Source organism: Quercus lobata, chromosome 3 (genome assembly GCF_001633185.2).
Source record: "Quercus lobata isolate SW786 chromosome 3, ValleyOak3.0 Primary Assembly, whole genome shotgun sequence".
Taxonomy (NCBI): domain Eukaryota; kingdom Viridiplantae; phylum Streptophyta; class Magnoliopsida; order Fagales; family Fagaceae; genus Quercus; species Quercus lobata.
This window is the reverse complement of record NC_044906.1, coordinates 59,324,947-59,352,135: the sequence shown is the minus strand read 5'-3', so window position 1 is coordinate 59,352,135 and position 27,189 is coordinate 59,324,947. Positions and strand designations below refer to the sequence as shown.

The window sequence follows — 27,189 nt, the reverse complement described above, 5'->3', positions numbered from 1 at the left end:
CAATTGACCTAACCCAATCCGACCGTTTTGTCATGTCTAATTATTCTCAATTGAAGTCCGAATAAAGTTTAAAATCTAACGTTCAACACATTTATTATTTATTTATTTTATAAGCTTTAGAAAAATTTTAAAGCAAGATTGAACATAGAAAGTGATAATTGATCTACAAATTGGTAAAGTTGTTTGACACCCCGTAGCCTAATCGCTATGCATAAATTGCGTATTACCCAAAAACACCTCCCCACTCCAAGGTCCAAGACCAAGACCTCCTTCGTTTCAATTTTCAAAGGCAATTGGCATTTGGCACCCACAAGTCCATCATAAGGATATATTTGTCATTTAGCTCTTAAAAGTTTTAAACCCAGTAAACATACTCATCCTTCTTGTTGATTACATTTTCACGCCAAAGACATATACTTCTTTCCTTTCCTAATTTATAAGACAATTTAGAGTGAGAGGCAGAGTGAGACTAGTATCAATTTTCAAATTTACGTTAATTGCAAAGAGGTTTTATTTACTTATTTATACCCAAAGACCAACAAAGTTCACCCACACATACCCAAGAGAGAGAGAATCACGTCCGCGACCTCTATCACTTTCGATGGCCCATATTAACCGTTAAGAAAAACTTAATTTTTAACTTTGAACTTTTTCACCATTTTACATTTCTTAACTTTTTATCTCACAATTGTATGGTTTAGTAGCCTTAAATTAATGCACTTTATCTAAATCCTAATAGTAGCATTTTTTAAAAAAATTAGTAGTTTATTGAAGAAAATTGCTATGTCCACAATATTTTCACAACAAATTATAGTTGATTAGTTGTTATTGGTTTAAATTTGAACCTATCACTGAGATTACTTTTTTACACCAAAAATAACATGTCATTTAGGATTTATTGTGAAAATTTGTAGATATAGAGTTTTTTTTTTTTTTTTTTATTAAAAGGTCCAATTAATGGATGTTCTTTGGATATTTATTAATGGATCATTTTAGGAAAATTTCGATATCACTCAGCTTTCAAAAAAAAAAAAAATCTTAAACTAATGCACTTATTATTATTATTATTATTTTTATTTTTTTGAAAACATGCACTTATTTGAAAATCTGTTAACTTTTTCATTTATTAAAAAACTTTTTTAAGAATCATAAAATGAATGGGCCGGGTGGGTCAAAAAAATCCAACCGGCCTAAAACAAATGACCAAGTCAAGGACGCCCTCACTCACTTTACCATAAACCTCCTCAGAAATTAGAACCCTGTAGAACCCACGGAAACCACATAGACACAGAACAGAAGAGAAGAGAAAGAGGAACAACCTAAGGCAACCGCTAAGATGATCATTCCAGTTCGTTGCTTTACCTGCGGCAAGGTATTTACTTTCCTTACATTGTTATTGATTGTAAAACCCAAGTTTATACCTTTTAATATAGTATTTATTCACAGTGAGGTTTTGTTGATTTGGTTAAGGAGGTTTTCTTGTTCATGTTCCACCAAGTCAGTGATTTTATTTATTTTTTTGTGTTGTATAGGTAATTGGAAACAAATGGGACACATATCTTGACCTTCTACAGTCAGATTACTCTGAAGGGTGAGAGAACCTCTTTCGTTATTTTGTTAGGGACTTATTGTTATAAGCGTTTACTCATATGATTGCAAACTGTAATGGTTATGCAGATAAATACATGACATGTTAAACTAAAATAACATCTTGTTGTATTATTTGGAACTTTTTTTTTTTTTTTTACCCGGTATTTTTTTTGCTAAATGTACTGAATTTGTGATTGATAACCCAGTGATATTTACAATAATGCTGCTTTGGCAATGTTATATATACTATTCCATTATATATAGTAGCCGAAAACAACAACAATTCACAACATTTTCACAGCATCTTTTTTTTATTTTTGAGTTGTGGTGGGTCCCGGTATAAAGATTTTATAATATTTCATTTTATTTTAACTTAGGGTGAATTGACACATCAATTGTTGTGAAAATGTTGTGACATTTTGTTGCGTCCCTAGAAGAACCCATTTGTAGATCATCGATAACTTTGTTAGTTATGGTTGGCATCTATTGTTGTTTTTATTTGAAAGTGCATTTTCACTTTTTGGTGATGCTTTCCTGTCATATTTATTAATATTCTCACTTCTCTCCCTTTGTTTTCCATTGTGCTTCAGTGGGTTCTCCTAGCCAATTCCTTTTGCAAAACTAATATTCCTTAACTTACTAAAATAATTTAAAGAGCGAGAACATTTTTCAGATATCCAACCATTGCATATGTCCGGTTGGACATTGTATTGGCATATATTCATGTGCTTGGATTGTTAAGGCACCTATCTGGCAAGGCTGTTTTCAGCTTCTTTTTAAGCTCTTTTAGAATTGGCATAGTTTTTTTGGCAGTTAAAGCCTATACTTTTGCTTCATTTTTAAATCATTAGAAGTGGGTTGGTATTCCTGGTAGGAGAAGCTTTTGTGTTGCTACAAATTCCTCTGTGATACTACAAAAGAAAGAAGAATTCTTTTCTAATCTGAAATTTACTAAGTCCATATTTTGGATTTCAAAAATTCTTATTAATTTCTTGCCAACTGAATGCGATAAGCATCTCAAAGCAATATTATCTTGTGACCTTATGCATTTATATTCAAATCTTGAAATTACTAAGACAATTTGGCTGCTTTCGATGATTATCAGTGTTGATGTGAAATGAAATATTGCAAAACTAGATATACTGACAATTACTGGAGTTATCTGCATTATATTGAATTGTTATATAGATTTCATGTGGTAATTTGAATTGAAATGTCTGTTAAATATGATTTGAATAGGCAAGAAACTTTCATCCTTTTAATTTGTGGTTTGGAAATTTTGGACTTATCAATGATAAGATATTGCATTGCTTGTGAGTTGATATTTAAGAAACATCCAAAATAATGAGTCTGGATGTTTGCTTTGCTCTTCCTGGCTCAATTAAGCGTTATAGACAGTCTTCCTTCAATTGATTAGGTCATTTAAAACTCATATTCTTTCTGTATGTCTCTCTCTTTATGGTATAACTCTCTATCTTTTGCATGGTGTCATTTTCGGTGTCTATGGTAGATGCTTGTTTCAGCATTTATCTTTGTGACTTGGGTGGATATGATTCAAAACCCAAACAAAGCTGGGGTGCTAAGTACCAAAGAAAAAGCACCACTGAATTTTAGGCACTCACAACTCTTTTCTTTACCCCTAAGGATTCCTTTAGGATTTAATAATATAAGTAGCTATTGTCTGTAACTAACAAGTGCAAAGTGCCATAAGTTAGATTTCACTAAACCCAATGGTAGTGTTATCCCTACTGTTATAGTGGGGTTGACTCTTGACAGCCCTTATTCTCATATTTTCTTGACAAACCCTTGTCTTCACCTTTTGATGCTCCAGTGGAGCAAAAGTTTAGGCTTCATCTGGTTAAGGTTTTCCACTGTCTATATATTAAGAGAAAAAGACACTTGGCAATATCAATTTGTCAGCCTTTTGTAGTAATAGTTATGGCAGCTTTAATATTTTCATAAAAAAAATGCTATGACACCATATTGTTCACAATTTTTTCCACAACAGCTAATACGGCATGTTTTGATTAGAGTAACATCACTTTTACCTTGGTTCACCACTAACATCACCTTTATTCTGCAAATTGGCTTGGTGGGCAACAGTTTACCACCTGTGGATTCAAAGAAATAACATAACCTATGGGCGTGAGGTTCAGACTGAGGAACTAATTTTTAAAGGTATCAAAAGGGATGTAAGGGGCAGCGGCAAAGTGTCCAACTCAATCCTAAGCAAGATCTCTGTGCAAATTGGCGTATTCTTAGATAGCTTTGAGTATTGTTAGTGAAGTTAGAACAGCCTTTTGTTCTGGTTGTTTGTGAAAGTGCAGTCTGTACTCTGTACACCTTTGTCTTGTTTGCGTTCTGTTCTGTTGTGTGGGTTGTGCTGCTTCCATGAGGCCAGCATAGCTCTGAGTTGTAATCTGTGTTCTTAGTGCCATGAAAAATATGAATTATCAAGAAAATAAGAGTGCTGACTATTACTATTGTTAATTTTTTTAAGGAAATAAGGGTGGTGACTATATGTTGTGAATCTTTTTTGATCACTGAGACGAATTTGGTGATGTGAATCTCTAAGCGTATGGTAGTGTAGTTGTGGGTGATTATGGTGCGAGTTTGTCTATGACACTGTAAGTTATAATTGTGATTTTGAAACTTAATGCTTGAGACTGTTAAGAAAATTTGTTAGTGAAGAAGCACCTCAAAATTTATGAGAATTTGAAAGCATATGTGAAACGGGTTATTTATTTTGTATGCACTTGCATTTGGTTTGGGTCCATAGACATTATTGATCAATATTGGCTGAATTTTGTAAGTCATTTGTACCTGTGCTTATGAACGTATATGTGTATTCTCTGAGTATTAAACACTAAAAAATACAATTTGACCGGCTAAGAAATATGCTTGAGTTTTGAATTCTTGGAGCATGATCTTGACAGGTAGTGGGCGGTGTTACCTTGTTTTACTTTTGATTATAAACATGAATTTGCAGTTGATATTAGTTGGTGGCACTAATGTTTAATTATGTGGTATGCAGAGATGCACTTGATGGATTGGGGTTGGTCCGATACTGCTGCAGGCGAATGCTTATGACTCATGTTGACCTCATTGAGAAGCTTCTTAATTACAATAGTAATCCTTCTCTCCTCTCCTCTCCTCTCCTCTCCTCTCTCTTAACATTTCAGTTTAGGGGAATTCTTATGGCTCTATTGGCACTTACATATCCACTTTTTTGCAGCTCTGGAGAGGAATGATAACACTTAATGAATGGGGGCTGCAAGTGAGCAGAAGTTTGTTTTACCAAATGTGAATGTCTATCTAGGTTAACTGTTTTATTTTGTTTGGAGCAAGTACTGGTCAAATAGGATGTAGCCAGACACAAGTGAAAATATTATGGGATGTACAAGACAATTCTGTTGTTGCTTTTATGAATTATTTTAATGTGTATGAACCTATCCACTAAATTAAAATATGTTTGTTGCTTTAGCAGTAATGTTTCTTGTGAAATAATTTGTTATTGATGTGAATTATCACACATATTTGTTGGGATCCTATTAGGGCACTTAGGTCCCGTTTGGTACACCCACTCAATCACATGTTTTCAATTTTTAAACAATATTACACGCATTTCTTCACACTTTTTCATCTACACGTATTTCTACACATGTTTTCAAACATATGTTTTCAGTTTTTAAGTGCATGTACCAAACATTCCCTTAATTCTCCGCCTTTCCGTGTGAATGTTGACTGTATGTACTAAGTAGTATCAAATGGCATCTCTTGTGTCATAAGTTGTAACCCATATTTGGTGTTTGTTTTTAATGAAATTTAGGGTGTCCAAGCCACCTGGTAACCCAATCCATTACCAATTGACATATCACACCTGATTGGATTTGAACTGTAAGAATAGACTACTCTAGCGGTTGACAACGGGGCCCCACCCTCAAAATAGGTCAGGTGGTTGGTTTACTCCTTCAAAACTTAAGTCACCCAACCTGACTGTGAAAACCAACAAATCCGAAGAATTTCAAGTGTTGCTTTGTAATTGTCGGTTTTTATTGAACCGACTGTCACTTGACACGTAATTTAGCCAATCCAATTCAACTCTCTCACCGGTTTGTGGTGGGTCCAAAATTTCTTCATCCAATTTGGCCTAGTCGGTTGTAAGTTGGACATAAACTTAACTCAAACTGACTCGTGGACAACCTAATGAAATCTCAATCCTACTCATCAAATGATATCTCCCTTTAATATAATGCGTAAAGTATGCATTAAGCATAGGCGTCTAAGTCCAATAATGGGCATCTCACATCTTTAGATGGGTGCAAGAAATTTGTAATATTTGATAACAAATTCATAAAATATTTACCTGATTTGTCCTCTCAAATCTGTCATGATAATTCCTTGAAGCAATTAACACATTTTCACCTTTTCGTTTGACATATTATTTCACTTAATTTGTAAGAAATCTTTTTTTTTTTTTTTTACTTTATTTTACTAAAAAAAAAAAAAAGTCCTCTTAACATGTCATGTCATGTCATGGGACGAAATTGTCTGATTTCTCTGCTTGGATAGTGGCTGAATACCAAAGAGGATTCCACCTAATTTAAATTTGACTAACGAATATGAATATGAAACTATAAAAAATGCATAAAAAGAAGAGTTTGAAGTTTGAACTCGTTTAGTCACCAGTAATGTCTTGTTACAAAAAGAAAAAAAGAAAATGTCATGTCTCATTAGCAAATAGTAACAAACAGTCGTGTTCTGTTCCATCGAGTAGAAAGAATATGCAGCCCTGTCACATGTGTTTCAAAATCATGGGTTGGAGTTGAGAGCAAGTTAATTTTGGTCAATAATGGTGGAATACGTGTATTAGACTACCGATTTGTCGCTAAATGGACAAAGCAAAAATGATGGCATAGTCTTAAGTCAATGGCATTTTGTGCGTACCTTAATTACTACTAGTATTATTCTTGGCTTTTCTTCTCAATGACCCGGCTCATTAATTCAAAAATATAATCAAAGTCTATTCAGATCAAGATGCGTCTGGCTAAAGTAAAGTAGGTACATATTATATATATATATATATATATATATATAAAATAAATGTCAAATCTTATAACAAACTTGTCGAATTCCAATTTTCCATATATTTGGTGAATTTACAAAGAGACACTGCACGCAAAGTGGTATAGTTTGAATTGTTGATATATATATATATATATATATATATAATAATGTTTCAATTACACATGACATCTCTTTTGGTTATGTGGAAAAGGCTAAGAAAAGATACTTTTGAATAACTTCTATTGTTGCAATAATATTTCTGGAATTTTTTTTTTTTTTTGGAGGATCTCTAAGGATTTTATTTTTATAATTATTTTATTTCTGTCTTCCCCCCCCCCCTTTTTATTTACTAACAAAAAGACAGAAAAAAATTGAATTTTTTTTCCTTGCTTTGCAGTAAACCAAGCTAGTGTAAGATTCAGATTGGATATTGATTTTTTTTTTTTTTTTGAGAAAGATTGATTGGATATTGATTGATTCAGCATGAAGCAAGATCTTATGACATACACAGTCTACTTTAATCTATTTGGTCCATTTTTGTATACTTTGGTCCATTTCTGTCTGTTTGGTTCAATTTAATCAATTCAGTCCACTTCAATGATACTTTGGGAGGAGAAGTTTGTGTAAAAATAAAAGTTACTTCATTGACAATTATATCACATTCTTAGTGTAATGTAAGTAAGTTTTTTTTTTTTATAAAATTACATTTTTCTTATATTATTAAAGGCTTGTATTTTTATTCTAGTATAAGTGATGAATTTACTTATATTTACTTCCTTATTAGGTCATTCAAGACATATATGGCCTGTTTGGATGAAAAGGGAGTAGAAGAGAGCAGAGTAGAGTTGGCTAAAAATAAGTTAATTTTGTGCTAAATCTACTCTATTTTACTTACCCTCAATCCAAACGAACCAATAGTTATAGATGATGAACCATTTATAAGGAGCACTAGAAAAAAAATTTTCAACCACACATTATATTATTTGCAAAATATCTCACTTTATATAATAATCGAATGTAAAATGTATTATATATGTTTCCTTAATTGAAAAAAAAAAAAAAAAAACTTTCAAATAACAAATATAGATAAATTTAGAAAATCTTTATATATTGTTATAACTATACTTTGTTAGAAAATAATCACATTATTTTAAGAATGACTTGAGATTAATACTTATAAATCTCATATACTATTTTAATTTTTCACTTAAAAAAAAATTGTCAAATTTTTCTGTACATCGCATGGATCTGTGATTAGTTTTTAATAAAAGAAGAGAAAGACAACATTACATAAAAGAAGAAATAAATCCATTTAACTCTTGGGATCAGGCAAAATGATGGAGGAGATGAGACATTTTCCCTTATGGTCCATTTGGATTGAGGGTAAAGGAGGAGTAGAGTATAATAGAATAGATTTAACTCAAAATTAGTCTATTTTTAGTCAACTCTACTCTACTCTCTTCTACTTCTCCTCCTTCCCCCTTCATCCAAACGGGCCCTTAATATTAGACAAAAGGCCCATTGACGATGTTATGGGAAACAAATTGCATGTGAAAGATCTAAAAACATGGCCATAAATCTTTCGAACTACAACTTGATGAGAAGAAAATATCTTTTATCTTATCTTAGTGAGAGAAAAAGAAAGAAAAAAAAGGGTTTTTCATTTCAAAAAATGTCCACATTGCCTTTAACCATTATTTGGCTAAGGAAGCACATATTTTTTGGTGGTTAAATAATTATAATAGGGGATAGAAGATTTGAAACTCGTACATCGTTATTGGAAATGTCATGAAGCATCAATTGAGCTAGCTATAGAACTCTTAAAAGTACATGAAACACATACGCCTATAAATTATGGGGAGTTTAACAAATTTACAAGCCTTTGGCGCAGGAGCTTTTGTTAAAATTTGTTGCATCGTAGTTTAGCATTTTCCATTTATATGAAATCAATATAACTATATAAGCTTTTAGCTGCAAGACAATTCAATATTTCGCTATCATGCCTATTGTGCGAGCACAATGTGGAATAAATTGTACACTATCTTCAGGAATATCAACATTTATGGATTTTTTTTGGAACAGGTTGGGTATACTTGCTGATTGCATCAGTTCATCTTATCTCCCTCAAAAACATTGGCTTGGTTTCAACTATACGTTCACAGTACTTCACCTTAAACGCATAAACTTCATTTACCTTGGAAATTCTTCTCCTATGGTCCCTTTGGCTTTATAGGAATCACGCGATGTTCTAGCTGGATAGGCAACCTACTGATCCCATTCGATCTTGTTTTCAAAATGCAGTAGAATTTTTTACAATTTTTGGTATAAACATGAGGAATTCTAGAGTTATAGGCTTCAAGAGATGAGATACATCTTGCTTTACACATTGGATTGTTTACTCTTGTATTAGAAGTGGATGGACTCATTATTTTTTCATTTTTACAAATTGCTTAGAAGATAAACCCTACTTTCAAAGTCCTTGTTCAAGATTGTAGATGGCTCCTCCAACAATTTCCACTCAAGGAGATCAACCGTGTATTTAGAGAAGCAAATCAATATGCGGATCTTTTGGTGTCCCGGGGGAGAAATCTAACTGAGAACTTTGTACTGTACTTACACACTTCTCTTGATTTTTTATTTTTATTTTTTTATTGTTGTTGATTTTGATATTTCTAATGATGTTTGTCTTCAGTCTGTATCTGACACTCTTAATTTCTTAATGATATATTGCATATTTACCACAAAAAAAGAAGACGCCTCATTTTTATTTTATTTTTTATTTTTTTTTTGGTGCAAAAGTAAAATGAATACTTAAAGAACCTCACAATAGAAATACTTTCTCTTTTTCTCCTGAACATAGTAGAAATACTTAGTAATATGACCTCAGGTAATATGATTCGGCTAAAGCAGCTGTTTTTGGTAATTGAGAGGATAGTTTTTCACTGCTCCATTGATAGGAGGACCCATGCTACTCTTAAGTTTCATTTGGAAATTGATTATTTATTTCACGATTAAGATTTCATTTAGATGGTCACATTTAAAAAAATTTTAAATGAGATGACATTGTTTTCAATTTTAGATTTGTAATATTTAATATAAATCAAGAAATGAATCTAATTCTAACGAAGAATATCATTTTTTTTTTTTTTCTAATTACAAAACGTGGCAAATGTTTGTACACTAAGGATATCCACAATTGAATGGTCAGGATTCAATGTAATTGTCATCTCTAAATCAAGTTGCCCCTGAGCATCATTATACCTTCGAAGGACCACCGGCACATTCATGGCACTTGAAAAATGTAGGTCCCAAAAATGGGTAGCAAATATGTGCACCAGGGCCTCAGGTGATTGTTCTAGGTGACCATAAGTTTGGCCACTCAATTCAATTGTCATAATCGAAATAAAATATTTCAATCTCCAAAAAATCCCTTTTTTCTCTCTTATCTCTTGAAGATGAGGTGAGCTATCGTTTGGATTTCTTGTGCTTTTTTGGCCCTTCACTTCGATATCAGTGGATAACAAATTTCTTTCTTATTACTTGCTCACTTTGAGCTATATAAACCACCAAATATCTTCTCTACCTTTGCACTTTTTCATTTGTTTGTTTTCTCACTTTTCTTTCTTCTATTATTTGTTTCAATTATGTCTCCTCGTTTTGTCCAATTCTACTCAAGAGAAATGTACCATAACCACCATTCCTATCCTTGTTTGCATTGCCACCCCCACAGCTACATAAGAATGGTTAGTGAATCTCTTTTTTTTTCTCTCTCCGCAAAGCATCTAAGTTGCACAAAATAATGTTCATGATGATATATTTTTGTTTAGAATCTTTGCTTTGTCTGGACATCCTATTATATTAATATTTCTGTTGATATGAAATAGTATCAAGTTTCATCATAAAAAAAAAAGGTCATGGATTAATTGAAGTTTATGGACACTATGCTTTTTGCATGTAAAAAACAGGTTCAACATCTTATAGAAAGATGCTTGCTCCTTCACATGAATAGAGACCAATGTATAAAGGCACTTGCAGAGCATGCTAGCATTCGCCCACTCATCACACTTACAGGTCTCTCTCTCTCTCTCTCTCTCTTGCTCTCTATCTCTCTGTGTCCATGTCTGTGTTTAGTGAACATGTTTGTATGTGCAAGTGCACGTGTACTTACTTGTGCCTGTGTATGATCCATCTGTTCTGATGAAGTTAATGCATGCTTGGCCTACAGTGTGGAGAGAGCTACAGAAAGAGAATAAAGACTTCTTTCAATCATATTTTCACTCTCTTTCTCCAAGACCCTTAATGAGTAAGACACTTGGCCTTTTCATTTCTTTTGAGAAGTTGCATGTTCAGCATTTTATTTGATTTATAAATAACTTAGTTCTACAAATTTGTGGCTGTGGCATGAAAGGATAGATGATTATTCAAATTTTCATCCCTTTTATATCTATATTTACTCCATTAATTGAATATTGCTTGGTAGCAACACCAAACTTTTGCTCAGAAATACTATCAAATTGTAGTGCAGTGAAAAGATATCGTGTATTGATTGTATCTTCTTTTTGGTTGAAATACTAATTGTATATTTACATGAATTCATATATTATTTTTCAGGTAGATATATTCAAAGGGCACCAAAATTAGCAAGAAGGAAACCGTGGAAACTTTACTGAAGATCATATGAAGAGATCACAAACTCAAAATTAGCAATGTATTAGAGTTTCAAGATAATGAATGCTAGGTTAAAGATAATAATTAATGTTTTTAAATAATTTTGGAAGCTCTATAGGGTATTGTATAGGGGAAGCTATATGTACACTAGGTTTCATGGTGTCACGTACTTGTTTAATTAATTAAAAAATTTCAATCTACCATCACTCTAATGTTGTCAATGTCACTTACGTGTATGGTTCTACAAAACTTTCTGGTTTTGCTGAACCACATCATTCAAAAAAGTAAGGAACATTAGCCAAGTTAATTACAAAGACTATATGACGAATCTGCCAAACCACATCATTTGTTTGAAATGTGTTTAACAAAGTCTCAGGTAAACGTCTCTTGACACGAGTACTGAAGTGTCATTCTTCATTATTTACACCTCCATAATCTATCTCGGAAAAAGAAAAAGAAAAAGCTTTTGGAAATTAGCCCTTGACAACAAGCAAAGAGAATCCATGCAAATGCATGTGCCCCAAATCCAAACGACAATCATATATATCCTTAAGCTTATTTTCTTTGGGTCTAATATAGAGCTTTAAGAGAAAATTTGTCTTTTAGACTTAATATTTCAATAGTTAAGCACCCTTAATTTGTAAGCTAAAGGTTGTTTTCTAATCAATGACAACGAGTCTTCTACAACTGCAGTGAAAGCCTCATTCCCATGAGCATTTATACCTCTACTAGTCTAAGGCATATGAGTTAATCCTAACACTAACCCTGAAATAGAAACTGCTTTCTTTTTATAGAAATCTTTGTAGACTTGTTCAAACGAGTGTGTCGTAGCCCATGTGGGATCTCTTGAGGGCTTTTCTTTCACGAAAACCTTTGCCAGCTTCATGGACCTGAAAAAATTTTATTACAGAAAGTCATGCACTCATTTTCAGTGGATAAAATTACTACAAACACAGTAGGTTCCTTGGAATCTTGCCATTGTGTCAAAATTCTTTTAAAGGTAATCTAGTAATAAATTTGACATATAGCAGTCAATGCAAAAGAAAGTGACCAGCTATCTGTAAAAGTGAAACGAGTAATTGAGTATTACAACAATAGCTAGCCTTGCTCACAGTACAGTAGGGTCAATATGACATGGTTTTTTTTCATGAAGTAAATCAGTACCAATTATTATAAATCTTTTAACCATGGAGATCAATAGAAACTTGAGACAAAAGGACAGTGCCATTAGAAATCCAAACTCTGGATTTCATATTGAGCTGATTGCCATGAAGGATTTCATTACCATTACCAAATGATTACTAATAATTATTAGTGGTAATAGCATACTATAAATTTTATAAATTTTACAAGATAGGTTTTACAAACTGATATGCTAATTTTTAAACAAACAACAAAATGGTATTTAAGAAATTTATTTATTTTATTGTTAATGTGGACCAACCATATTTATTTGCCACTTCAAATTGTAAGTTATTTCTCATAAAAATTGTAATAAGTTTAGCATTTTCCAATAGTTTTTGTACTAAATAGATGTGCAAAAATGCTCCTGAAAATATTTACATACAGAACGTTAATGGATTTAAGATGACATATAAGTTTTTAGCCTTTGTGTGATTTGATCAAAATGCATCAATGCATGTACACATTCTACTTTTAGACTGTTTTACATGGAGATCATGCATCTGTCCCTCTAATATAGGATCAGCCCTAATTTGCTTAGGAGAAAAACGTACAGTAATTTATGTTTACCAATATTGGAAATGCCTCATACATAATGTGGGAAGAAACTGCTCAGATGTTTAACTTTTATTGAACTCTTTACCTCAGTGACTTCTGCGCCCAATGTCACATTTTCTTCACTCTGGCTATAGTCTCCATCTCCTTTGTACTGAATTGCAGGGAAATGAGCCCACTGAAAATAGACAAACATTTATAGGATTTAGTCTAGGCTCCCCTTGAATTTCATATGTTTTCAGTTTTCTTAACTTTTTTATCATGTTTGTCTAATGTACAATGAATCCCAGCAATTGGTTCGAAAGCATACATTTTTTGCAGCTGCACTGAAAGCTTCCTTGTGACCCATCATTGGATTCTCAGTCTTAAGCCTCTTGATCTCTTCTCTGTTATATAAATTAATATTCACTTAATACATCCCAAGTTAAATAATAGAGATAATGTTTGAAATGAAAATCTTACTTAATGAACTGGTTATAAGCTGATGGTGCTCGTTGTCTCTTCTCAGGGGCTATAGAGGATCCAATCCAAATCGAATATGTTAATCAGATTTGCACCACAGAAGCGAATTTAATAAACTATAACAACAATTAAAAGTTCTTACGTTTGTTAACGATGTGATTGACAGAGATTATATCATCTTCTTCATAGTCAGAAGAGGCCAGCATGGATGTACCATGCCAGTCCAAGACCTTCTGTGCATCTGGGCAATCTTGTTGCTTTTTCTGTGAAAGCAGTTCACATGTGAACACTAACTTATTATAGATCAACAGGGATTAACAACAAGCATCAAAGACTGTGGACGGTGACATTGAAGTGTACGGTATAGAGATAAGTTAACATTCATAAGGAGTGAAGTCTCTAATCAATCAGTATGATATACCTCGTTATGGTTAAGACAGTTCCAAAGATTTTGGAAAGGTACCAAAGAAGCATTCATCATGTTCATGTTGACAGAAAAGAGGGCAGTGCAGTGGCCACATCTGACTTTGACCACCATGGACAAGCTGTTACATGGCACACTTACCTGCGTTTTAGACAGATATGAAAACAAAAAACTAGAAGAAAAATATGGTAAAAGAAGATACATACATACATATATATACATAGTGCAGAAACTAGAGAACTTGCAGTCACCATTACCAGTAACATGGTGGTGCAGAAACCACATTGTACATAGTATATTTGTTCCGAAAGATCAAAGAGTTGACTGAGAGTGGACATCTTCTATGTATGTCTCGGTGTGCGCGTGACTGGATGTGAAGGTGTGTGTGTGCGTGCGTGTTTTTCTTAGTATGTATGTGAGAGAGGGAGAGAGGGGACCTGTGAGATTTATAGATGTTTAGGAGTTTGGGGATGATTGTAATGAAACTATTTTATTGGTTTTTGATGAATGCTTATCTCAAATCTAGTACAGTTTTCTTTTTATTTACTAGAAGAAATGTACTTTCATTGATGAGTAGCTGGAGTAAATTACATGTTAAAGCAATTCAGAATGTTTTTTTGGGGGGGTCAATAGACAAATTACACTCACACCCCTGAACTGTTGAATTTTTTTTTTTTTTTTTCCCTTCACTTTGCAATTATCAGAGGGTGACTTCTACTAGTTCTGAGGTTGCAGAGGTTGGAAGTTCCATGCATGGCAGTAGGAAAATTGATTACAGTAGTGCTTGTTTGTTTCATGTGTTGCTGTCTCTTTTATTGACCCTCTTTTCTCTTCGATTAGGGCACTCTCTTTTCTGTCTCACATGACAGTGAAAGTGCAGTGACATTTACCATAAATGAGTGAGGGGAAGTTTCCATGGGGTGAATGCAGAAGGAAAAGAGGCATCTTAGGATTTGTCTTTCCTGAAAGAAAGCAAATATAATTGACAATGGAGAAGGGATCACCCGGACTTTCTGTGCTATCTTTGTTTATGTCATTTCCCATCTTTCTTTACTTTTTCACTTCTAGCTAGGTTCTTAATGCCAATATCTACTCATCATTGTCATTCACAACCACCTTACTGTGTGTTCTTGACTTTCACCCATGTGCTTGCACATGAGTTGTAGCTCAAAGATACCACAAATCAAAATGTCAAAAATTAGATAGAGAAACAAAGTTGGGATTTTTTACTTTGGTTCATAAACAAGTCCCCTAAAATGCATGATCCTAAGGGACTTTTATTTTATATATCCCTAAAATAATGGGGCCATTGTTCAAAGAATAAGTACATAAAAGATAGCATTTATATAGTGGTTAATTAGCCAATGCATGCATCTAGCTTTTTTTTTTTGGAGAAGGCTAGATGCATGCAATCTTAGCAACAAAAAAAGAAAAAATTTGCTATTAGGCAAAAATCCTAGGCTTTGTCCTAATATCTAGACTTGTAGAGGGACCAGTTCTTAACATGGAGGAGTAATTTCGACAGATGTTGAATTTATGATGGGCCCCCAGCCGGAAGAAAAGCTGAGAAAAATGGAACTTTGGATTGTTGATAGGAATCAACACATAAGTTGTTTTGAGCTTATTAATTAAACAATATTCTTGGATAGAAGCTCATTAAAATATTTTGACCAGATAATCTTGTCATGACAAGGTATTTCATGATGAATTAACGTATTTTATCGACAAATGCAATGGAATTGGGAGCAATTAATGTTTTGGATACCCTCTGGTTATTAAAACAGAATATTTAAGCACGAATGTATTTCCGTGTGTATCATTTTGAAATTATAGTTACATTTAATGTGGCTTCATAAGATTTACATATTTTTTTCACCACTGAATAATTCTAAAGATATCTAACAGTTAAATTAAGTTATTTGCCATATCATTAATATTTTAAAAATTATTAATGTTTTGATATCCTCAATAAATGAGTATCCCAGCAGTCTCTCTATCTTTTTCTATTACATGACCATCCCAATCAGGCTCCTTCCTTACAACCACGTTGAGAAGCCTTGCCTGTGGCTCCTTCGGCAACAGTCCTTCATTTAATTAGTACAGTTCTCCCACTCTGAATTCATCTACGTCTTTCTAGTCACTTCTGGCCAAAAGTTCATCCATTTGCACTTTCACCCAAATTCTTAAGGCTTTCTTTTCTTTCAAAGCTGGTCCCTTTATTGATCTTAGCCATTATTTATACTCCGTTTTGTAAAGATAAAACATATTTCACGTAGGAAAAATAGAATAGGAACAATCCAGCTCAAATATTGGTACGCCGAATGAGCTAGTATTGAAATATTTCGTTCTATTGAATAAACCAAAACAGTATTCAGAACATTGGTACAAATAAACGAACCAAGCATTGTAATTTCATATTCTAGAATTGTAATGTTCACCATATTACAATGAAATAAACGTCCTCTTATAGTATCACCACTAGAAACATGAAATGTTTCTTCCACACATGTACATTGTGTATCAATAATTATCTTCTCCAACAACACAGCTTTATTGATTAAATTCAAGGCAAGCTCCATGTCAACAGTACAACCAACAAAACCAATCAATTCAATCATCTTCAGGTATTGGTGTGGATATTTATTCCTTTGCACCTCTATTTTTTCTTTCATTGAGCCTTTTTGCCGAATAAACTGTCAAAGCGAAGAAGTAACAGTGTTATGCTAGTTAAAAGACATGTAAACTATTAATAATTTCATCAATAAAATACTAGCAGCTGAGAAAGGGAATGAATGATTTTATTTGCAGCAGATACACACACACACTAAAAAAAAAACATTAAATCACGATACTTGCTTTCAACAAAGGAAATAAATAATCAAACACAACAAACAGGTTGAGAGCCTCAAGGCCCTCAACAATTGCACACCAAATTAATGACTAAGCCAACAAACAAAATAGAATGAGATAGTTGTACTTTCACTAGACATGGGGGTCACATTACACATAATTAGGGTGGAGCACGCATGTGCGCACACACACATGTGGTTAGGATGAAGTTACACCAAATATAACTTTTTACCAATGTTATGCATGCCATGCTAATCAAATGTTATTTATTATCTAATAATCCATAAACACATGTTCTATGCATAATGGTAATTCAATATTTAAAGAATGGGGGATTTGAACCCTAAACCTTTTCATTGCAAACAATCAGAGGAACTAATTGAGTCACAAGGTTTTAATTTTTCCATGTTATATGCAAAATTTTATAGTTTGCAAGCATGGATGGTATAATTAGATAATATTATGTAAGGATGGATTTGTAATGAAGCACATTCATTAAAAAGGTAGTGATATAACATTGATTAACACTTGGTAATTTAAACCAACCCAATAACCTCTATAGATATTAAAAAAGGAAAGTAGAAATGACATGGTTTCCAAAGTTTGATAAAATAAAACTTCACAACAACTTTTTTTGTATATTTTGAAAACATTTAAAACAACAATAAACCACTGGGAATTATCTATTGTTGATTAAGGCAAATATGTGGTTACACAATACATATGCATATATACTAAGAACCGTCGTACGTAGTCGATATTAAGGAAAAAACAGTTTTAAAGTGAAAATATAGATAATAAAATGCATGCTCAATAAAACCACAACTCTATAATTTTATAAACATTACCTTGGTCACAAGTCTATGCAAAACGGGGAATGCCTCTAGCAAGGAAGTGCAAATACGGAGAATATTCATGACATCTGGATATGAATACAACTTCAATTCCCTAAGATTTCTTGACTCTGGAAATCTGGGGAACGAAAGAGATCTATAAACAAGTGAACCAAGAAATTAGACCACATTCATAAACTTTATTTTTTTTTATGAAAAAAAAAAAAAAAAAACACACACACACACATAATGGAGTTATTTATGAGTTATGACTAACCTCGATTAGGAAGCATAGCCCAAATGTCTCCAGCTGAGAGAGATAAGATGAAATCGAAGATTAATTTGTTTTTAGCTAAATAGTGAACATAGTCAAAATTCACAGACAGATCAACAAAATTGGGCACATCCCCTAGAAGGAATTTTGTGTTCCTAAGCCCACAATATTTGAAAGAAACAAGATTTATAGTAGAAATCTGAAAATGTGAGTTTGGAGCATTTTAATATCTCTAAATGCTTTAGCTTGGGCAAAGGGGCAGAAATCTTTAAATTCACTAGAGATTTTGAGCTCTCCACATGCAATCTTTCAATGAATGGACAATTAGATAAAACATAATCCAGAACCTCCCCATTCACATCCACAAATGACAAATAAAGGTCTGTTGAAGAATCAAGACTGTAACTATGAAGAAACTGACTTCTAAGAGTATAGGAAATATAGTGAATAAAACAAATGGGCCTGAAATCCAATGATAGCTTTTTGACTCTTTTTTTAGTGAAAAGCTTATCCAATTGTCAATTTCCTGTGTGAAACTCGCATTCATGTAAAGAAATTCTAAACTCATCTATAGTCTTGATGCAACTCCAATACCTGATTCACCCAACTAACAAAACTAGACATTTCAGAGGATTTTATATCAATCCAATTAGAGTCAGTTCTAGCAAAGGATAAAATTTTAACCCAACTAGATTCAGTTCTACTCATGAAATTCAAATTAGGCATTTTCTTCTACGGAGATAGCAAATTTGGATGATCAAAAACCAAGTTATGAGTCACAAATGTCCATAGATATCTCCACCTTCTAGAGAGTACACTTGTCCTCTGTATTTCTTTCAACGTCAATAGTGACAGAATGGACTCAAGAATTTCACCTGGCAATTCAGTTAACTGATCCGGAGGGAAATTTGATCTGTCTGGAATTTATCACCTTTTGGCTCTAATTTTAGAGCTAGGATGAACTATCTTTGCCAGCGCCATCTAGTATGACTTATTAAATACAATAAAAACTGCAACGCAAAGAAAGACCAAAAAAAACTTTAGTTGATATTAGCTAATAAGACTAAGTCTGTCAGCAAATTAATCCAATGTGTAAAATTAAGCAATAAAAAAAATCTATCAATGTATGATAGGGAAAAAGAATAAGACAGGATTTTTGAGAATTACAGAAGTTATGAGAAGAACAAACTAGCAAGGGGCGGAGCTACATGTTAGGGTGGGGGGGGGGGGGGGGGGGGCATGCCCCCCCCTAAATTTTTGAAAATATTTTTATACTCTATAAAAATATTTAATATTTTAAAACTTAGCTCCCAAAAATAGGACTTGGCCCCCCCAATTATTTGAGTTAGTCCAATAATTTTCTTAAGAAAAATTGTCCAATTGGTCATAGTAGTTATAAAAAATGTATTTTTTCTCAAATTCATTTTTTGTTGTAAAATGTGTTCTTGTATCTTTTAAAGTTTTGGATCGTTCATGTCTGAACACTTATATTAAAAATGATAGACAATCAAGTAACTTATATTAAAAATGAAAATTTTAAGGATTTCACCATAGAATATGGTGAAAGATGAATTTAACTCTATAAAACATTTAATTTTAAGGATTTCACTATGAAAGATACTAAGGTTGCGTTTGGATTGGGCGTTTTCTGCCCAATCCTGCGTTTGCGTTTTTCCAAAACTTTTTTTTTTTTCACGCGTTTTGGGGCGTTTTGGGTGTTGCGGCTACTGTTCATGCACTGTTCAATGAACAGTAGCCGCAAACTTTGACTTTTCAAATTTTTTGGACCAATCACAGCACATCTTGTACTGTTCATGGACCCACAAATTTCACTTTTCAGCAACTTTTTCATTAAAAATGGGTCCCACGATACTATTCACACATTTAAAAATTATTTTGCTACAGTGTTTTTCAGTTTTCAGTTTCAGTTTTCAGTTTTCAGCTGTATCCAAACGGACCCTAAATTGTGTGTGTGTGTGTATCGATGTATGTGTTTGTGTATATGTATGGAAGTTTGTATAGACAACAAATTAGTAACACAAATTGGCCCCCCTCCCAAACAAAAATTTCTAGCTCCGCCCCTGCTAGCAACCCTTCATCAAAAGGGAGGCATCTTCACAACTTTTGCATAACTTAAATACTAAGAAACATACTCACACACAATCTATTAAAGAAAGAACATACACAAACACATGGGCTTTGAAAGTAAAAATACGAAAAAGACAAAAAGTATATAGAAACAAAAGATAAGTGCAGAGAGGTTTTGGTGTTGTGAGTACTATATATTTTGGTGTTGTGCGTACTGCTGGAGAAGTAATCATTACCGGAAATCCAAATAAAAGTAATTCCAAAAAGAATTAATAGTTTAATTAAAACTCTTTATTTTTGCATTTGGATTATATATATATATATATATATATATACACACACACACACACACACCAAAGCCTTTGACAAATTTACATCTCATTATAGTTGTGGGGTATTCGAGGACTGAGAAGAATAAGGAGCAAGATGCCGTTCACCAACTCATTTGTAAAGTGCCTCTAACTTGAGAAGTTGGTCTACTCGAGAAGAGGATGGGATGGTGCATAATATCTTATGAGCGCTCGAGTGGGAGAAATTGTTGGGCTTTGTGGAGCCTAGTTGTGTTTGATCCGATTGACGACCCGACCCGAATAATGTTGCATGGTTTTTAATGGAAGATTTTCTGAAGTTTAGTCCATGGAGCGGAGGCATGGGTTGATAGGCCCAAGCCGGAGTGCTCATAAACAAGCCTCTTGGGGGTCTGAGGCAACGCCCCGGGGAAAAATTTTTGACCCGTTTTGTAGCCCATTGTGAATCCTGTGTGTATGATGTAAAAACCATTTTTTGTGATTAGGGTTTTGTTGTTGTTGTCGTCTTGAGAGAGTGTGAAACACTGTAGCCGCACTTTGTATTTTCCTTGATAATAGTGAAATCCCTGCAACTCCGTGATCGTAGGCAAATTGCCGATCCATGTAAATATTGTCTTGTGCGTGTGATTGTTTTTCTTTGGCATATGTTTTCTCTAATTTTTTTTTTTTTAATTTCTCACAAGTTGGGAATTTCAGGTTAATTCCTTACAAAAATAGCACTCTAGGAGAGGAACAGTGTAGTTGGAGAAAGCTCCTTGAACGGGTATACCTACCACTCCGCATTGAATGTTCTGTAACAACTTTATTTGCTACATTAATGAAGAAATGACACCTGAACAATGTCTTCACAGCTAGCAACCCCTTCTACCGCCTTCAACAGAGCCTTGATGGGACAAGTATCAAAGGAAGAGTTTTGCAGCGTACAAGTGGAAGGCCAGTATGCCAAGAAGGAGGATATATAAGAAGAATGAAGCTCTACAATGGACGAATTTTTTTTTTTTTTTTTTTTTTGGAGAAATAGAAAAGGAAAGAAGAGGAAAAAAAATAGTGTATTGACTGATATAAACCCGAGAAAGAATTATATAAGAATAATTGATACAACTTTTTTTTTTGTATAGGAATAATTGATACAACTTTTTTTTTGTATAGGAATAATTGATACAACTTAATTACCTATAATACATATTCTAAAGTTACATTATCTCTTTCTTCTAATCAAATATCATATTCTTAATGGAATTTGACAGTTTTTAGACCCCTTAAACAATTGATTAAACCTAAGTAATTAGCCAAATTGTTACTTAGTCCAATTATACAAGTCTAGGTTATCACAATATAAAAGATCAAATCATGCAAAGCAGCGAAAAATAAATAACACAAGATATGATCACCTAGGAAACCAAACCGGTAAAAACTTGGGGAGGATTTGACCTAGCTATCCTCAAGGTAAACTTGAATCCACTATCTTGAAAGAATCAAAGTTCATACAATAAGACTTACAAGCCCCCACGCTCGACTTCTTATTGCTACCAACCAGTAGAACTTACTGACATGACCACGTGCAAACTCCAAATTCACGGACTCCTTCTTTCTTGGATTCCCACCAGCTACAAGCACACTCGCTTGTGTATTCTTTAAACTTTAATGGCAGCAACTGAATTGATCATCAAGGTGTAGATAAATCTTCTCCTTGAAAACCCTAAACTTGTATAATGGAAAACTCCTTTAGATCTCACAAGAGATTTACACAAACCGCAAATATGAGTAACACTAAAACGTGGCTAGGGTTTGCCTTTTATACTTAGGACAAATAAGAAACCCTAAAAACGTTTTAAACAAATAGGGCTGAGTTAGACGAATCTGCAGAAAAGCATTCTGCCCAAGTTTCGATCGATCGAGCCAGGCCGAAAGGCACAATGCTTCCTACTTTAACTCGATTTCAACTTTACATTGACACACAACTTTGAACTAGCTTAAAACACTTCTAAATACATTGTTTTGATCATAGTTTGCCAACAATACACATTAGAGTTCTAAATACGTAAAGTCCTAAACTTTAATACCTAACAAACTCCCCCTTTGGCAATCCGTGACAAAACACAACTGAAAAGCTCAAAGTTTACAAAATGAAAAACCCTTTACAAAATAATGCTCATAAACCAAATTCAATCATAACTACTATCCATCAGTTGCAAGTGTAGACAGCAGCTCAATTGAATCAACCTGTATATTTCCTGAAACACTAAACAAATAACCACATGTGTGGAAACAATACAAGTAAACAAAATAACTTCTTGATTTCAAACAACACACAAATAAAGACATATATCAATGAATAACTCATAAATATAAATCAATAAGCAGTTTGAAACAAGAAACAAATAAAGTACCAACAAAACATAAAACTCCCCCTAACAAGAATATCCCAAAAAAAACAAGGTAAGAGCTAAAAATGCATAAGTACAAAGTGAAGCACCTAGATACAATCTAAAACTCCACATGCTCTAACCAAAAACAAATAAACTCCCCCTAAAAACAAAAACACAAAAACTCTACAAAGTACTCCCCCTTTTTGTGACGAAATGCCAAAGGGCAAACAAGATATCCATCATTAAAAGAGAGGTGGTCTAAACTGCGCCAACTCCGCACGCAAGGCACGGATCTTATCAAGCACGTCCACCAAAATATGTCATTGAGCAGCCTGAATGATTAAGACATGATCCAACGTGCGACGAATGTCTGAATCATCCGAAACAGTCGGTGGAGGAATATCAGCATCAGCAGCAGCACCTGAAGTCTTAGCAGCAGCAGTACCTGTAGAAGAGGGATGAGGGGGAACACCACTAGATGACACACCTCTAGTACGAGAAGGAGCAACTCTCAACTGAGCAGCCCTCTGACGAAGAAAGGTGGCACCTATGGGAGCAATCACATGAACAGACTCACCAGACGGAAAACCATCTAGACCTAAGTAGAGCAAAATCCTATGAATGAAAATAGGATGAATCAGTGCATGCCCTACGGCAGAACTCCTATGAACCTCGTTCAAAAAACAAAGGAATAAGTGAGGAAAACTAATAGACGCTCCAGAAGCAAAGGCGTATAAAAACACACATCGCTCTAAAGGGATGGTGTCGAAGTGAGAGATAGGCCACAAGGAATGACACGCAATCCTAAAGAAGAGATAGGTAGTCTTGGTAAGCTCAGCGGACATGATCCGAGGATCAGAACCCCATTGGATAGATGACCCAATGATGTAAGACATGACAACGTCTAATGAGGGTGACTCATCATAGGGATAGTCAGCATCCCGAACAACCGGCACCCCAAGAGCCTCAACCACTACCCGAGGGGTAATGGTGAACTCTACACCTCGTATCCAACTCCTAACTAAGGTGTTGGAATCATAGATGTGGCAAGAGAGGTTCGAGTAGAACTCTCTAATCAGGGCAGTCGGGGGTGGATGATCTATCTCTAAGAGAGGCAACCAACCTCTAGGCTCAAAATTGGCCCTAATGGCTGGATCAAGCGCATCTAACACAACAACTCGTTCAGACCAGATCTTACGCTTACAGTTCAAGGTGTCATAGGCTTCTCTACACTTATCATTCTTAAACAGCTCAACTCTAGTGGGAGACTCAGAGGAAGTGGAAGTGGTCCTATGAGCTCTAGTTTTCCTAGGCATTGTGCTAAGATAAGGATCAAAACACAGAGCGGAAAAAACACAAAACCAAAACCAAAGGGCAGACTACAAGTTAGCACAAAAACAAAATATAGAATAAAACTTTATATGATGCATGAACAAGTTTAAATGTCATGATGCATGTTCTAATGTAGTGAATTAAGTCCAAAAGGTTCAAATTACAAAATTGGCTTGAACATTAAGAGTTTTAACACAAAAACCCCAAAATTTGAAAAACCACTTGATCAATTTGAAAAATATTGACGAATTGATTATTACACATGATATAATAACAACAATAATGACCAAATACATCAATTAGATAAGCCAGTTTTATCAATTTAAGCCAATTTGACAAAATCCCCAATTCGGATCAAATTCAAAACCCTAGAATTTTCAATTTTTCAAAAACCACAAAATTGATCAAATTAAACTATAGGGAACATCATTATAGCATCATAGCACAAAAACCCATTGATCAATTTCACAAGAATAGGTTCGAATCATCAAAAACCCCAATATGTTTGAAGGTGCCGAAAATACCCATGATAATGCATGAAAAATGTATGAAATCAAGAAATAAACTTGAAAAAGAAGGGCAAAAAGGACTTACCAGCTTCTAAGGACAAAAACCTTGCAAAAATCTTGAAGGAAAACGACAAAAATTGGATGGTGGAGCCTAGAGCCAACGCGGAGAGAGAGAAAAGAAAAGAACTATTTGAAAAGTAAGTTTGAAAAAGTCCAAATCTGTCTTTTAAAAAACCTGATTCACGAGTTTCGATCGGTCGAAAATCAGCCTCGATCAGTCGAAGCAGACAGAGACTCCCTCTCTCAAATTTTAAAAATTTCGATCGGTTGAAAAATAGAATGGACCGATCGAATTAGACAGAGACTCACCACATTTTTGAGGAAAAACACAATTTTTGAAAAACAAGATGATTTAACTCAAAGCAATAAAAATGCATGAGTATGAGATGATATGATTTTAAAATCAAGGATTTTAAGCCCAATATTCCCAAAAACAAAATTTCTTGCATTCTCCACAAATTTTCAAGCAACAAATTTAGTTTGCACATAATTCAAAGTTTTTGCAATAACTTGGTTGGTCAGACCATAAACACACACAATAACATGTACAATATTTAACAAAGAGTAACTTGTGTAGTGTGTGCGACTAGCAAAACCTTGAGATACATGTGAGGTGATATGTGAATAGCAATTAATCATAAAGTCTACAAAATTCATCACAAAAAATTTAAAAGAGACTATCACCTAAAGAGTTACATCATATAACTCCCACATCTCCTAGATCATAAGCTTGCAATCATGTAAATTTCTTGTATTTATGCCTCATAATATACATTCCAATTTTAAGTTATGTGAGTTTGGCATCAAGCCTAAAAGTACACACCAATTTTGATTTTAAGAATTAAGCACTTTAATCGAGGCTTCACCTTATATTCTTTTTGTACATGTGCTACACTTTCTCGAGCACAAAATCTTATGATATACACTAAGGTGTTCATGATTGGCTTGTGAACAGTGGTGAGATGGTTATTTATGCCTTTCTCTAAAAGTTCAAGTCCAACATTTAAAAACATGTTACTTCAAGATTAAGACATAGTAATAAAAAACCATACATATCTTTCCCACACAACATGCACTACAAATCTTCAACTAGTAGAGTGCAATAAATAAGCGCATCAAAGCTAAACAAGGTACAAAAGATATGTTATGTGAAAATAAATTGACCAACTTTGTTCTCAAAAACCAAGAAAGAATAGTGCAAAACAAAATGTGCTTCCTTTTTCTTCCTTTTTTTTTAATAAAAAAAATAAAAAATAAAAAAAAAAAAACACCTAAAATGAAATGCATGAATGTTATGCTATGCAAATCCTAGAGACAAAAAAAAAAAAAAAAAAAAAAAAAAAAAAAAAAAACCCTAAAGAACAATGGTCACAAAGGGTAGAGCAATGAAGCACATGGACTATGTCAGAAAGACTCAGTTAGGTCGAGTTTTTTGCATCCAAAACCTTTTAGATGCACCACGAGCATTGGAGTTCTTATTCACTTGAGAATGATTACCAACTCCAGAATTGGAATAAAGGTTTAAAGCCTTTACCAAATCACCAATAAGTACCATAAGATCAAGTGCTTAAGGCACAGGTACTTTTGGTTTGTTTGCTCTCTTAGCAACTTGCAGCTTGTAGCAATTTGGACGGATGTGTCCAGTCTTTCCACAAAAGTGACAAACCCATGCAGGCTTATCATGTGTCTTGTCCTTAGATAAGGTAAGCTTCTTAGGCTTAAATTCTTTCATATCAACCCTAATCTTCCTAGATGATGAACTTTCTAAGGGTTTAGCAACCTCACTCACAGAGGGTTTGACAGTTTCACTCACTATCTCACTCACTGAAGGTTCAGAAGAAGAAGATGAATGAACAAACTTAGTGGAATGGGGAGCGAACACACAGATGCTATCAACATAACCTAAACCAGTTTTGTCAAAAGACGACTTTTGAACACTCAGCATTTGATCAAGTTTAGAACTAGCAGATCTAGCAACAGATAAATCAAGTTCCAAAGATTTAACTTTATCAAGCAAAAGTATGTTTTTAGTTTTCACATTGTTCAAAAGATCATTAGCATCAAACAATTTAACAAGCAAATTTTTCTTTTCAAGCTCAAGAGATTCAATTTTCTTCAAGCCAAGTTCAACATTCATAGCATCCTTTGCAGCAACTTTGCAAAGTTTGTTATAGGCCTCTTGAATATCTGCATCTTCAGAGAGTTCCCCATCAGAAGGATTCTCTTCAACAGATATGCTCTCATCAACTACAGCAGTAGCAGTGAAAGCAATGAAGTTTTCATCCTCATCACAATCAGACTCATGATCAGAAATTTCACCATCACTAAGGGTTACAGTCATAGCCTTACCCTTAGACTTCAAATAGGTTGGACATTCAGATTTCATGTGTCCATACCCTTGACATCCAAAACACTAAGAGCCTAAGGAATTATTAGAAGCTTGACCTACTCTTTCTTTAGGTTTATCATTGTTGTTAACCTTAGTGGGATCATACTTCCTAAAATTTCTAGGTTCAACAGTGTTTGTGCCTCTTGCCTTTCTATTGCTATTCCTGAGAAAGTTTCTAAAGTTCTTGGCAAGATAGGCAATCTCTATAGCAGAGAGCTCATCATCAAAT

At 33.9% G+C, this 27,189-nt stretch overlaps 3 protein-coding genes across 4 annotated transcripts; 2 read left to right on the top strand and 1 right to left on the bottom strand.

The window, feature by feature from the left end:
• Positions 1-1,226: 1,226 nt before the first annotated feature.
• Positions 1,227-5,080, top strand: LOC115982528 (DNA-directed RNA polymerases I, II, and III subunit RPABC5). Its single transcript, XM_031105153.1, has 4 exons — positions 1,227-1,372; positions 1,533-1,591; positions 4,625-4,719; positions 4,826-5,080. Exons 1-4 carry the CDS (start codon positions 1,337-1,339, stop codon positions 4,849-4,851), a joined length of 216 nt encoding a protein of 71 aa, XP_030961013.1. The 5' UTR covers positions 1,227-1,336; the 3' UTR covers positions 4,852-5,080.
• A 5,058-nt stretch (positions 5,081-10,138) lies between these two features.
• Positions 10,139-11,530, top strand: LOC115982527. Of its 2 annotated transcripts, XM_031105150.1 has the most exons (4): positions 10,160-10,400; positions 10,623-10,728; positions 10,883-10,960; positions 11,269-11,530. In XM_031105150.1, the coding sequence occupies exons 1-4, from the start codon at positions 10,302-10,304 to the stop codon at positions 11,325-11,327; spliced, it is 342 nt and encodes a 113-aa protein (XP_030961010.1). In that variant the 5' UTR covers positions 10,160-10,301; the 3' UTR covers positions 11,328-11,530. The 2 variants fall into 2 exon arrangements, with proteins under 2 accessions (XP_030961011.1, XP_030961010.1); XM_031105151.1 differs by lacking the exon at positions 11,269-11,530 and having other exon boundaries at positions 10,139-10,400; positions 10,861-10,953.
• A 34-nt stretch (positions 11,531-11,564) lies between these two features.
• LOC115982526 (axial regulator YABBY 4) lies at positions 11,565-14,428 on the bottom strand. The gene is made up of 7 exons (XM_031105149.1): positions 14,206-14,428; positions 13,946-14,089; positions 13,667-13,787; positions 13,525-13,573; positions 13,373-13,448; positions 13,151-13,240; positions 11,565-12,215 (listed from the first exon to the last, which is right to left on the bottom strand). The coding sequence occupies exons 1-7, from the start codon at positions 14,284-14,286 to the stop codon at positions 12,138-12,140; spliced, it is 639 nt and encodes a 212-aa protein (XP_030961009.1). The 5' UTR covers positions 14,287-14,428; the 3' UTR covers positions 11,565-12,137.
• Positions 14,429-27,189: the final 12,761 nt, after the last annotated feature.